The sequence below is a fragment of the Melopsittacus undulatus genome, chromosome 25, assembly GCF_012275295.1.
Source record: "Melopsittacus undulatus isolate bMelUnd1 chromosome 25, bMelUnd1.mat.Z, whole genome shotgun sequence".
Lineage (NCBI taxonomy): Eukaryota > Metazoa > Chordata > Aves > Psittaciformes > Psittaculidae > Melopsittacus > Melopsittacus undulatus.
In genome coordinates this window covers 1,629-14,572 of record NC_047551.1, presented here as the reverse complement: position 1 = coordinate 14,572, position 12,944 = coordinate 1,629, and the positions used below count along the sequence as shown (strand labels likewise).

The 12,944-nt window shown below is 55.1% G+C and overlaps 1 protein-coding gene and 1 long non-coding RNA gene across 2 annotated transcripts; both read left to right on the top strand.

The window, feature by feature from the left end:
• Nucleotides 1-1,269: 1,269 nt before the first annotated feature.
• LOC115945292 (mucin-3B-like) lies at nt 1,270-4,111 on the top strand. Its single transcript, XM_034072254.1, has 8 exons — nt 1,270-1,318; nt 1,398-1,583; nt 2,461-2,579; nt 2,659-2,717; nt 2,958-3,106; nt 3,499-3,564; nt 3,647-3,809; nt 3,916-4,111. Exons 3-8 carry the CDS (start codon nt 2,484-2,486, stop codon nt 4,109-4,111), a joined length of 729 nt encoding a protein of 242 aa, XP_033928145.1. The 5' UTR covers nt 1,270-1,318; nt 1,398-1,583; nt 2,461-2,483.
• Nucleotides 4,112-4,152: 41 nt separating this feature from the next.
• LOC115945291 (uncharacterized) lies at nt 4,153-4,884 on the top strand. The gene is made up of 3 exons (XR_004079654.2): nt 4,153-4,253; nt 4,598-4,659; nt 4,747-4,884. It is a non-coding gene; the product is annotated as an uncharacterized lncRNA (long non-coding RNA).
• The last annotated feature ends 8,060 nt before the right edge of the window (nt 4,885-12,944 follow it).

Genomic DNA, 12,944 nt, shown 5'->3' with positions numbered 1-12,944 from the left:
TCAACCACTTTGGGAACTTCAACCACTTTGGAACATTCAACCACTGTGGAATCTTCAACCACTTTGGAACCTTCAACCACTTTGGAACCTTCAACCACTTTGGGCACTTCCGCCACTTTGGGAACTTCAACCACTTTGGGCACTTCAGCCACTTTGGGAACTTCAACCACTTTGGAACCTGCAACCACTTTGGGAACTTCAACCACTTTGGGAACTTCAACCACTTTGGAGCCTTCAACCACTTTGGAATCTTCAACCACTTTGGAACCTGCAACCACTTTGGGAACTTCATCCACTTTGGGAACTTCAGCCACTTTGGGAACTTCAACCACTTTGGAATCTGCAACAACTTTTGAACCTTCAACCACTTTGGGAACTTCAACCACTTTGGGAACTTCAACCACTTTGGGAACTTCAACCACTTTGGGAACTTCAACCACTTTTGAACCTTCAACCACTTTGGGAACTTCAACCACTTTGGGAACTTCAAGCACTTTGGAATCTGCAACCACTTTGGGAACTTCAACCACTTTGGAAACTTCAACCACTTTGGAACCTTCAACTACTTTGGGAACTTCAACCACTTTTGGAACTTCAACCACTTTGGGAACGTCAACCACTTTGGAACATTCAAGCACTTTGGAAACTGCAACCACTTTGGGAACTTCAACCACTTTGGGAACTTCAACCACTTTGGAACATTCAAGCACTTTGGAAACTGCAACCACTTTGGGAACTTCATCCACTTTGGGAACTTCAGCCACTTTGGGAACTTCAACCACTTTGGAATCTGCAACAACTTTTGAACCTTCAACCACTTTGGGAACTTCAACCACTTTGGGAACTTCAACCACTTTGGGAACTTCAAGCACTTTGGAATCTGCAACCACTTTGGGAACTTCAACCACTTTGGAAACTTCAACCACTTTGGGAACTTCAACCACTTTGGAAACTGGAACCACTTTGGAAACTTCAACCACTTTGGGAACTTTAACCTCTTTGGAAAGTTCATCCACCTTGGAAACTGGAACCACTTTGAGAACTGGAACCAGTTTGGTAACTGGAACCACGTCGCAACCAACAACCACTTTTGATACTGGAACCACTTCGAGAACTGGAACCACTTTACAATCTGCAACTACTTCGGGAACTGGATCAGGGTATCCAACCTCCATCTCTACCACACTCTCCACCTCCATGTCCACCATCCCCACATCTCCTCGTGTCTCTTCCACTGTTCCATCCACCTCCACCATTCCCATTCCCAGCACTCCCACTCCCACCCTCCCTACAACCGCCCCCATCATCACAACTACAGGTGAGGTCTCCTCCTTCCCTCTTCCTTTCCCTATGGGCTCCAGGTTTCTCCATCTATGTCTCACCCTGTATCCCTACAGATCCATGCATTAATGGCTTTTGGGATGGGCTGAAATGCGTCTGTTCTGATGGATTCTATGGGGAATTCTGCCAATTCCCAATCTGCCAGAATGGGGGCACCTGGAGCAATGGATTCTGCTTCTGCCCTGAGAACTTCCAGGGAAGCGAGTGCCAGGAGGCCAAGGAGAGCATCGAGGTCAAGGATGGTAGGAACTCAATCCCAGGATTGGAGTGGGAATGGGGTCACCTGTAGGTGGGATGCAGATGGGAATAGGGGCACCATGGAGGGACTGAGCTGGGAATGGAGGCACCAAAGTGGGGGGCTTGGGAATGGGGCCACTATGGAGGGACTGAGCTGGGAATGGGAACCCCATGGAGGGAGCAAATTGGGAATGGGGCCACTAAAGAGGGACTGAGCTGGGAATGGGAACCCCATGGAGGGAGCAAATTGGGAATGGGGCCACTAAAGAGGGACTGAACTGGGAATGGGAACCCCATGGAGGGACCAAACTGGGAATGGGAACACCATGGAGGGACAGAGCTGGGAATGGGACCACCAAAGAGCGACTGAACTGGGAATGGGAACACCATGGAGTGACCAAACTGGGAATGGGACCACCAAAGAGGGACTGAACTGGGAATGTGAACCCCATGGAGGGACCAAACTGGGAATGTGAACACCATGGAGTGACTGAGCTGGGAATGGGAACCCCATGGAGGGACCAAACTGGGAATGGGAACACCATGGAGGGACCAAACTGGGAATGGGAACCCCATGGAGTGACTGAGCTGGGAATGGGAACACCATGGAGTGACCGAGCTGGGAATGGGAACCCCATGGAGGGACCAAACTGGGAATGGGAACCCCATGGAGTGACTGAGCTGGGAATGGGAACCCCATGGAGGGACCAAACTGGGAATGGGAACCCCATGGAGTGACTGAGCTGGGAATGGGAACACCATGGAGGGACCAAACTGGGAATGGGAACCCCATAAGGCCCCAAGCAGGGCCCTGCTGAAGGGCACCCTGGAGGGGCAGGGGCACCCGGCTCGGTTGCCAATGGCTCTCCCCTGCTTGGGAAGTGCTCTTGGATGCCACAGTGGAGATGAAGACCAAGGTTGATAACCGGGAATTCACACCTGAGCTCCAGAACAAATCCTCACCAGCTTTCCAGGACTTCGAGAAGGAGTTCAAGGAGCAGGTCAGGACCTGGCAGCACCAGGGACACCCCTTGGGGTGCATGGGGTGGGATCTGCCCATGGCTTCTCTTTGTCTTCCAGATGAGAGACCTCTACAAGGACATCGAGGGCTACCACGATGTGGTGATCCATGAGCTGACGTGAGTGCTCCTGACCTGCTCCAGCAGCGGGATTTGGAAGGAGACAACCCATGGGGGTCAATTAGAAGTGATGCTCCCCAAGGTTGAGGCATCTGCATCCCTCCAACCCACATTGGTCCCAGTTGGGTCTCCCTGCCATAGACACCACATTGGTCCCAGTTGGGTCTCCCTGCCTTAGCCACCACGTTGGTCTCAGGTGGATCTCCCTGCTGTAGCCACCCATGTCCCTTCTCTTTGCAGCCAGGGCAGCATCGTGGTGAACTACACGGTGCTCCTGAAGGTCCCTGCAAGCACCAAGGCCAATGAGACACTGAAGACCATCTCCGATGACCTCATCTCCGCCATCACCAGCTCCACCACCTGCGATGAGAACTGCAAAGAAGCCAACTGTGAGTGATGCTGGTGGTGGTCATGGATGGATGATGGATGGATGGATGATGGATGGATGGATGGAGGATGGATGGATGGATGATGGATGACTGATGGATGGATGGATGGATGATGCATGGATGGATGGAGGATGGATGGATGGATGATGGATGACTGATGGATGGATGGATGGATGATGCATGGATGGATGATGGATGGATGGATGATGGATGGATGATGGATGGATGATGGATGGATGGATGATGCATGGATGGATGATGAATGGATGGATGGATGGATGGATGGTGGATGGTCCCAAGAGCTGCTTGGCACCGGGGCAAGGTACTTGCTTAGGAGGAGCATGGAGCTTGAGCCCAAGGGTGCCCATCAGCAGCTTCTCTCTCCACACCAGGCTCTTTCTGCTTCAATGCTACGTTCACCAACGTCACCAACTACGAGGTGGAAGAGGTTGAAGAGAGTAAGTGAACCCATGGAGATGTTCCTATCAACCCTGGGATCCCCCTAAGCCACATCCCTGAGCTGTGACCTCCCACCTGTAGGTATCTGTGACAGCCTCAGTCTGATGAACTTCAGTTCCTATTACTCCCCACTCCTCACCACCACCGGCATCATCTGCATCAGCAGATGTGACCAGCGAGCAAGCGACCCCTTACCCTGCGTCTTCGGCACCTGCAAGCTGCTTCAAGGAGGACCAAAGTGCATGTAAGGACCCCATTGGGTGTCCTCCACACAATGGGTGACCCTTCTTTGGCTTGGTGCTGGTGTCACCACTTGGATGTGGATATGGACATGGATGTGTCCTCATCAGGTGCTCCGAGAAAGCAGCATTTTGGTATCGGGACGATGCCTGCAGCTCACGGATCAGCAAGGTTGGGGTGGCCATAGGGGTCCCAGTGACCGGACTGGTGTTGGCCATCAGCATCTTCATCGTCTTCCTGGTGCGGGCGAGGAGGCAGAAGGAGATGTACAGGCAAGTGGGGTGGGGACAAGGGGTTGTCCCATAGGAGCGGGTCTGGTTCTCATCCTTCTCCATGGCACCATGCAGGGATAAGTTGACGTCCCGCTCGGAGCTCTACTGCAGCATCGATGAGGGCTGGAGCAGCCCCCAGGGCTTTGCCATGAACAATCAAGGAATCATGCTGGAAGGTAATGGAGCTGGTGGGATGGATGATGGGTGATGGATGAATGATGATGGGTGATGCATGATGGTGGATGACGGCTGGATGGATGATGGATGGATGAGGGCTAATGGTGGCTGATGGCTGGATAGATGATGATGGATGATGGATAATGGATGGATGATGGATGAAAGGCTGGATGGATAGGTGATGGATGATGGATAATGGATGGATGAGGGATGATGAATGGATGGATGGATGGATGGATGGATGGATGGATAGATGATGGATGATGAATGGGTGGTGGTGGCCAGGTGGAGCTGCAGCTCCCCAGTGTACTTCTGTGGTCTATGGTCTCTTTCCTTCCCCCAGGAGACTTGGAGACCCCCAGCACCACCCAGATTAACCTGGAGAAGGTGGACACCTCACAGAAGGTAGGTGCCACGTACCTAGGACCCCCCCCACCATAGTGGAGACAACCACCCCTGTTCCACCCCTGTTTCTCCTTCCTTCCTTCCCAGATCCACATCCAGAAGCCATCCCAAATCATCATCCCTTGAGCATGATGATGGATGATGGAGAACCCAGGAGCCACCAGGACATCTCCAACCTTCCTCCCTGTGTGGTTCCATTAACTCCCTGTTTATAGTTGAATAAAGCACTTATTTTATTGTCCCCTTGTTGGGTGACACATGTGGGGCCTCTGGTGAGGGCGGTTGACATGGAGGGGTCCCAAGGTGGGATCACCCCATGGATGGTGGGGACACCACTGAATGAGCACCATGGGCCTGTTAAGCTCTATGGGCTGTGGTGGCAGCACCAGTCCCACCAGCCCATCCAGCTCTCCTGGCCCCATAGGTCCTAATGGTCCTCTAAGCCAGTGCCGTCTCCACCACCACCTTCCCCACACCACTCCAACCATCCCCATGACTCCAGCAATTCCTACCACTACCATCCCCACCACTCCAACCATTCCCACCACCACCATCCCTACCACTACAACCATCCCCACCACCACTCTAATCACTACAACTGTCCCCATGACTACAACCATCCCCATGACTACAACCATCCCCACCACAACCATCCCCCCACTACAACCATCCCCACCACCACTCTCATCACTACAACCATCCCCATGACTACAATCGTCCCCACCACAACCATGCCCCCACCATTCCCCCCCCCACCATCTCTCCCACTACAAATATCCCCATCACTACAACCATCCCCACCACCACTCTCATCACTACAACCATCCCCACCACCACCAACCCCACCACCACAACCATCCCCATCACCACAACCATTTCCACCACTACAATCATCCCCATCACTCCAACCATCCCCACCACGACCATCCCCTTCACTACAACCATCCCCACCACCACAACCATCCCCACCACCACAACCATGCCCCTCCCTGTCACCAGTGCTCTATTTAACTGGTTTATGGTGTTCTTCTCACGTCTCCTGGCACCTGGGAGGTGCCTGAGGGGGGACAAAGTCCATGCCGTGCCCATAATAGCCCATAATACCCCACTGACGTGTGGTTGTGGCTAAAGTCCTACCTGGGCTGGGGGTCAGAGTCCATCAGGAAGCAAGTGGGGATGGAAGGGGGGTGATGGGGAAGGTGTCACCCCAAAACAGGGATCCCAAAGGGATGATGGTGGTGGCTTCTTGCCCCTTCCCCAGCTTTACATTGGGGTCATCCCAGTATAAACCAGTATCCCAAGAGTGATCCAGGTGAAGAAAGAGAGGGCCCCTTCCCAAGAGGAGGCCGAGGAGATGCTCATGGATTGGCCATAATTCCCTTAGTTCCAACTGGCTCCTTGTCAGGACTCTTCATACATCAACTTATAATCAACCTTAAGAATTGAACAGGGTAATTCCATAATTCCCAGTAATTCCAGTCACGTTTGGTGCTTGATTCCTACCAATCCAACTGGGAGCCAAGGAGATGCCCTGGACTTTGCAGGGGCTTTCCCACTTGTTGCAGGGGCTCTGGAATGGCCATTTGGGAATGAAACACCCTGATTTCGACCATGGAAATACTTGGGAATGAATGGGAATGGTTTGGTTGATTGGGATGCGTGCTGAGGGCAATAAAACGTGAATAATGCTAATAAGACTAATGTTATTACATTAATAGTCATATACTGATAATATAATAACATATACATTATATATATATAATATTACTAAGAATAATAGTAGCTGCAGCAACACTGAGGATAACACCCCCTAAATTTAAACATTTAGCCTGGATTATTGATATGAATAATTATCATTATTAATTCTGATAGCATTAGATAATTATCTAATAATACTAATTAAATAGTAATTACATTAGAGGATTAATACAATTTATATTATCAGTATTATTAGTTTTCACCCCAATGAATGCCAGTTCTTAGGGCTCCTGGCCAGTGCTGGGGCAACATGAAAGGCAGTTGCAGAGAGGCAGAGGTATGGAATAGAGATGGCCCCAGCCCAGCTCCATGCCAATTCCTCATGGCATTGGAAAAGTCTGGAAGGCCTTTTCCAACCCAGATGATTGACCCTAAGAACCATAGAACTGGATAATCTTTACCCATCTTTGAGCACAGAGTAGATGGTCTTTGGAACCAGATACCCTTTGGAACCAGATGGTCTTTGGAACCAGATACCCTTTGGAACCAGATGGTCTTTGGAACCTGACAGTCTTCCAGCTCAAACCATCCATGATTCAATGAACCACGAATAGGACGGAGGAGGTTTGATGCCCATTACCCTCTTGCTGCCAACAAATGCAAAGGTTACAGAGGCAAGAAGATCCCTCCATCGAGTTTGGATGCTCTGGGGGTGTCCTCATGGCACTGGTTGAGTTCTATGGGTCTGTGTAATGCAACAGGGGCCGTTCCATTGTGGTCCTGCTGCTGCCTTCAGGCAGAGTTCAGGAATTCAGGTTCCTATGGGGATATTGCCTTATCATCTGGAGATAAGGAGCTGGGCTGGGTCTGTCTCTATTCCGTTTATGGCTCACACGGTGACAGGTTTATAGCAGCACAATGATGCTCCGGGTGGACTTCGCTCCTGTCTCTTGGCTGGGTGTGAACAATAAAGGCTATAAATAGAGTGTGTATGCGTAGGTGTCACTAATAACATATACACTGTATAAAAATAGGCATAATACCAAATTCTTATATATATATGCTATATATGAATAAATATGCTACCTATAAATAACTCAATATAATTAATGTAACATATACACTTTATAAAATAGGCATACTATAAAATTCTTATATATACACTATATATGAATATACTACATATAAATAACTCGATATAATGAATATGATACAGAATATCAATAACATGACATAACACACCATGTTATGGTAACAACATAATAACATAACTCAACATGACTGATATAATACAAGGTGATTTAATATCTCTGTCTATAAATATACATATATACACACATAGAATCATAGAATAATTAGGGTTGGAAAGGACCTTAAGATCATCCAGTTCCAACCCCTGCCATGGGCAGGGACACTTCACACTAAACCATATCACCCAAGGCTTCATCCAGTCTGGCCTTGAACACTGCCAGGGATGGAGCATTCACAACCTCCCTGGGCAACCCAGTCCAGTGCCTCAGCACCCTAACAGTGAAGAATTTCTGCCTTATATCCAGTCTAAACCTCTGCTGTTTAAGTTTCAACCCGTTACCCCTTGTCCTATCACTGCAGTCCCTAATGAATAGTCCCTCTCCAGCATCCCTATAGCCCCCTTCAGATACTGGAAGCTGCTCTGAGGTCTCCATCACCTTCCCTTCTCCAGCCTCAACAGCCCCAGTGTTCCCAGTCTGGCTCCATACAGGAGCTGCTCCAGCCCCTGATCATCCTCGTGGCCTCCTCTGGACTTGTTCCAACAGTTCCATGTCCTTTCTATGCTGAGGACACCAGAACTGCACACAATACTTCAGGTGAGGTCTAACAAGAGCAGAGTAGAGGGGCAGGATCACCTCCTTTGACCTGCTGGTCATGCTCCTTTGGATGCAGCCCAGGATACAGGGCTCATCATGCCTTCATTGTCAGGTTTTGATGATGTCCTGAAAGTAAGTACTGTGAAAGGCTAAGCCAGGACTATGGTTTGCCCGAGTCCCTAAGGCTTTAGTGTGAGAAGTTTCCCTTGGAAAGTGATCACAGTCTCTGTGTCTTGAGTCCTGTGCTTGGAACAAGCATACACAGCAACCCCATTGAGGGGTAGTCATGAGCACTGTCAAGAAGCTGTTGAAGAGCAATGACATTTCAGTCCAAAAGTTTGCTCTGTGGGTTTGAAGAAATCACAGCTAATGTGTCAGGGAAACTGGTTTTGCCAGGATAGGTGGTTTGTTACCAGTGCACCGTAGAACAGACCTTGGTGACAGCGATTGAACCTTGTACAATGTCAACCATTTGAGCTAAGCCCAGTTTTAAAGGGAACAGTGGGATTCCAGAAGCTGTCGAGTGTGAGGATCCGGGGTGCAAACTCCTCAGACTGTCCCTTCTTTCCATCACAGGATTAGGAACAGATGTTATTGTTATCATTCCATTTCCTGGTCGGCTGCTTTCGGGTTTCAGCCATAGAAAGCTTTCGCTTGATTTTGGTGCCACCTTCTGCCCAGCCAGAACCAGGCAGCTTGCACAGGGTAGCGTTTGCCGATAGGGATTTGGCAGAGGAGCCACAGAGGTTTGGCAGAGGCGTTTTACAGACCTCATTTCTCAGAGGCAGGGCTACAGATGGCTGGGCATTTCTTGGACGCAAATGGACTTCAGGGGCAAACACGAGGAGTGACAGGTAGGCGGGTGACACCGTTGCGAACCCTAACGGACACTTGGCCCCTGTGCCCAGAGCCGAAGAGCCAGGAGGGGGCGCTGGTGCTGCGCCTGTTCAGCGCACAGCTGGCATCGCAACGCTGGTACCCACCTACCTGTCACTCTTCGCTTTCACCCCACAGGTCCATTTGCGCCCAAAAAATGCAGGGCCCGGCCCCGGCTGCCGGGCAGCAGAGCCAACACATAGTCCAGTCCTCCACTGAAACATCCAGTCCTCCACTGAAACAAACACACCAAAGTCCAGCTCTGCATTTAAACTAACATCCAAGACTTGAGTCCTCCTGAGTAGTTTCCATAGTGCATAAAGGGGGAACACGTGCATATTGAGACATGGCTCATAGAGCACCTGTCCTATGCTATACCCACCTCCTGCTTCAGGACCTTAGCTGCTCAATGGCCACACTTCTGTCAGCTGCATCTGTGCCTGAACCTCATGGGGACAACACAACCCAATAGTACCTTCAGCTACTGCAAGCCTTATCGCATCCAGCTGCTGCTTCAGCCACTGCCATTCATTAACAAGTGGGGCTCACAGAGTCAGCTCTGGGACAATGGACGCAGACAACAGAGCTGCAAAGACAATGTGCAGCCATGCCCCAAAAGACAATTGACCTAAAGGCTGAGCCCAAGCCTCATCTACACTTTAGCTTAGGGAAGTCCCAAAAGCTCCAACTCAACAGTAACCTGCTCCCTTCCCCTGCCCAAAGAGACCACTGCTTGAAGAACCTCTCTCCCACACCCACCTTACAGCTCTGTCTGAGCCTAACCCTAACCCCTAACCCTAATCCTAAACCTAACCCTAACCCTAACCCAAGCCCAGACTTGTACCTTAGCTTTCAGAGGGGCAGAGGTCCAAAGCCATCCTCCAGCAAAACCTCTTCTCACCTCACAGCCATATTCCTTCAGTACCCACATTCCTCTTCTTCATCTGCACAAGAACACAGCAATGGTACATAACCCTAACCCTAAACCTAACCCTAAACCTAACCCTAAACCTAACCCTAAACCTAAGCCTAACCCTAAGCCTAACCCTAAGCCTAACCCTAAGCCTAACCCTAAGCCTAACCCTAAGCCTAACCCTAACCTTGACCAAAGGTGACCTTTGCCACAACTCCTCCTCCTGAGAACAGCCACAGAGTTCCACTGAAGCTCATCACCACCACCAAAGATAACAGAGAAACTAAGACTAAAACAACAACAGGAACTTTACACAAAGATACTTATTAATGCAGCACTAGTAAGTCTTGACATGCCCTGAGGGTCTTCATTCAGACAATACCACTCCAAAGAACTAACCCCAAACCAGGAAACAGCAACAGAAAGAAATCATAAAGCTCCAAAGCCACAAACCCCAAACAACAGGACAACACTTACCCCGATGAAAGCCAGGCACTAAAGGAGCTCTGCAGTGAATGGGCTTCATATACCCCGGGGCCCACCCACAACCCCTCCCTCAATGACCTGCGGCAGGGGAGGAGCAAGCAACCAGCTGGCACAGAAGGAGCCTGATAAGTCACAGCCTGCTCTTTTTATCCCCATTTACACCCAAATAGCACCCAGACACCATATACACACCTATAGCACCCATAGCATCCAGAACTCCATTTAACCCCCTATAGGACAAAAAGTACCCAGAACTTAATTTCCGCAAACGGGCCTGTGGGCCGAAGGCGAAGAGTGAGGGGCGGGCGGGGGGCAGCGTTGCGAAGCCAGGCGTGCGCTGAACAGGCGCAGCACCAGTACCCCCTCCTGGCCCTCCGGCCCCGGGCGCGGGGGCCCGGCGTTCGGGCGGGTTGGCAGGGCGCCCGGGCCCGGGCGGCCGGGGCCGGGGGGGGCCTTGTTGCCCACGGCAACGGCCTTGGGGGCCGGGGGCAGAGAGTGAGGGGCGGGCGGGGGGCAGCGTTGCGAAGCCAGGCGTGCGCTGAACAGGCGCAGCACCAGTAAAACCTCCTGGCTCTCCGGCCCCGGGCGCGGGGGCCCGGCGTTCGGGCGGGTTGGCAGGGCGCCCGGGCCCGGGCGGCCGGGGCCGGGGGGGGCCTTGTTGCCCACGGCAACGGCCCTGGGGGCCGGGGGCAGAGAGTGAGGGGCGGGGCGGGTGGCAGCGTTGCGAAGCCAGGCGTGCGCTGAACAGGCGCAGCACCAGTACCCCCTCCTGGCCCTCCGGCCCCGGGCGCGGGGGCCCGGCGTTCGGGCGGGTTGGCAGGGCGCCCGGGCCCGGGCGGCCGGGGCCGGGGGGGGCCTTGTTGCCCACGGCAACGGCCCTGGGGGCCGGGGGCAGAGAGTGAGGGGCGGGCGGGGGGCAGCGTTGCGAAGCCAGGCATGCGCTGAACAGGCGCAGCACCAGTACCCCCTCCTGGCCCTCCGGCCCCGGGCGCGGGGGCCCGGCGTTCGGGTGGGTTGGCAGGGCGCCCGGGCCCGGGCGGCCGGGGCCGGGGGGGGCCTTGTTGCCCACGGCAACGGCCCTGGGGGCCGGGGGCAGAGAGTGAGGGGCGGGCGGGGGGCAGCGTTGCGAAGCCAGGCGTGCGCTGAACAGGCGCAGCACCAGTACCCCCTCCTGGCCCTCCGGCCCCGGGCGCGGGGCCCCGCGTTCGGGCGGGTTGGCAGGGCGCCCGGGCCCGGGCGGCCGGGGCCGGGGGGGGTCTTGTTGCCCACGGCAACGGCCCTGGGGGCCGGGGGCAGAGAGTGAGGGGCGGGCGGGGGGCAGCGTTGCGAAGCCAGGCGTGCGCTGAACAGGCGCAGCACCAGTACCCCCTCCTGGCCCTCCGGCCCCGGGCGCGGGGGCCCGGCGTTGGGGCGGGTTGGCAGGGCGCCCGGGCCCGGGCGGCCGGGGCCGGGGGGGGGCCTTGTTGCCCACGGCAACGGCCTTGGGGGCCGCTGGCAGAGAGTGAGGGGCGGGCGGGGGGCAGCGTTGCGAAGCCAGGCGTGCGCTGAACAGGCGCAGCACCAGTACCCCCTCCTGGCCCTCCGGCCCCGGGCGCGGGGGCCCGGCGTTCGGGCGGGTTGGCAGGGCGAACGGGCCCGGGCGGCCGGGGCCGGGCGGGGCCTTGTTGCCCACGGCAACGGCCCTGGGGGCCGGGGGCAGAGAGTGAGGGGCGGGCGGGGGTCAGCGTTGCGAAGCCAGGCGTGCGCTGAACAGGCGCAGCACCAGTACCCCCTCCTGGCCCTCCGGCCCCGGGCGCGAAGGCCCGGCGTTCGGGCGGGTTGGCAGGGCGCCCGGGCCCGGGCGGCCGGGGCCGGGGGGGGCTTTGTTGCCCACGGCAACGGCCCTGGGGGCCGGGGGGCAGAGAGTGAGGGGCGGGCGGGGGGCAGCGTTGCGAAGCCAGGCGTGCGCTGAACAGGCGCAGCACCAGTACCCCTCCTGGCCCTCCGGCCCCGGGCGCGGGGGCCCGGCGTTCGGGCGGGTTGGCAGGGCGCCCGGGCCCGGGTGGCCGGGGCCAGGGGGGCCTTGTTGCCCACGGCAACGGCCCTGGGGGCCGGGGGCAAAGAGTGAGGGGCGAGCGGGGGGCAGCGTTGCGAAGCCAGGCGTGCGCTGAACAGGCGCAGCACCAGTACCCCCTCCTGGCCCTCCGGCCCCGGGCGCAGGGGCCCGGCATTCGGGCGGGTTGGCAGGGCGCCCGGGCCCGGGCGGCCGGGGCCGGGGGGGGCCTTGTTGCCCACGGCAACGGCCCTGGGGGCCGGGGGCAGAGAGTGAGGGGCGGGCGGGGGGCAGCGTTGCGAAGCCAGGCGTGCGCTGAACAGGCGCAGCACCAGTAAAACCTCCTGGCCCTCCGGCCCCGGGCGCGGGGGCCCGGCGTTCGGGCGGGTTGGCAGGGCGCCCGGGCCCTTGCGGCCGGGGCCGGGGGGGGAAT

Coding starts and splice junctions, on each gene's coding strand:
- LOC115945292 (XM_034072254.1), top strand. CDS start 2,484: ATGAAGACCAAGGTTGATAACCGGGAATTCACACCTGAGCTCCAGAAC. Junction 3,107..3,498: donor GAACTGCAAAGAAGCCAACT/GTGAGTGATGCT, acceptor TCTCCACACCAG/GCTCTTTCTGCTTCAATGCT. Junction 3,810..3,915: donor CAAGGAGGACCAAAGTGCAT/GTAAGGACCCCA, acceptor TGTCCTCATCAG/GTGCTCCGAGAAAGCAGCAT.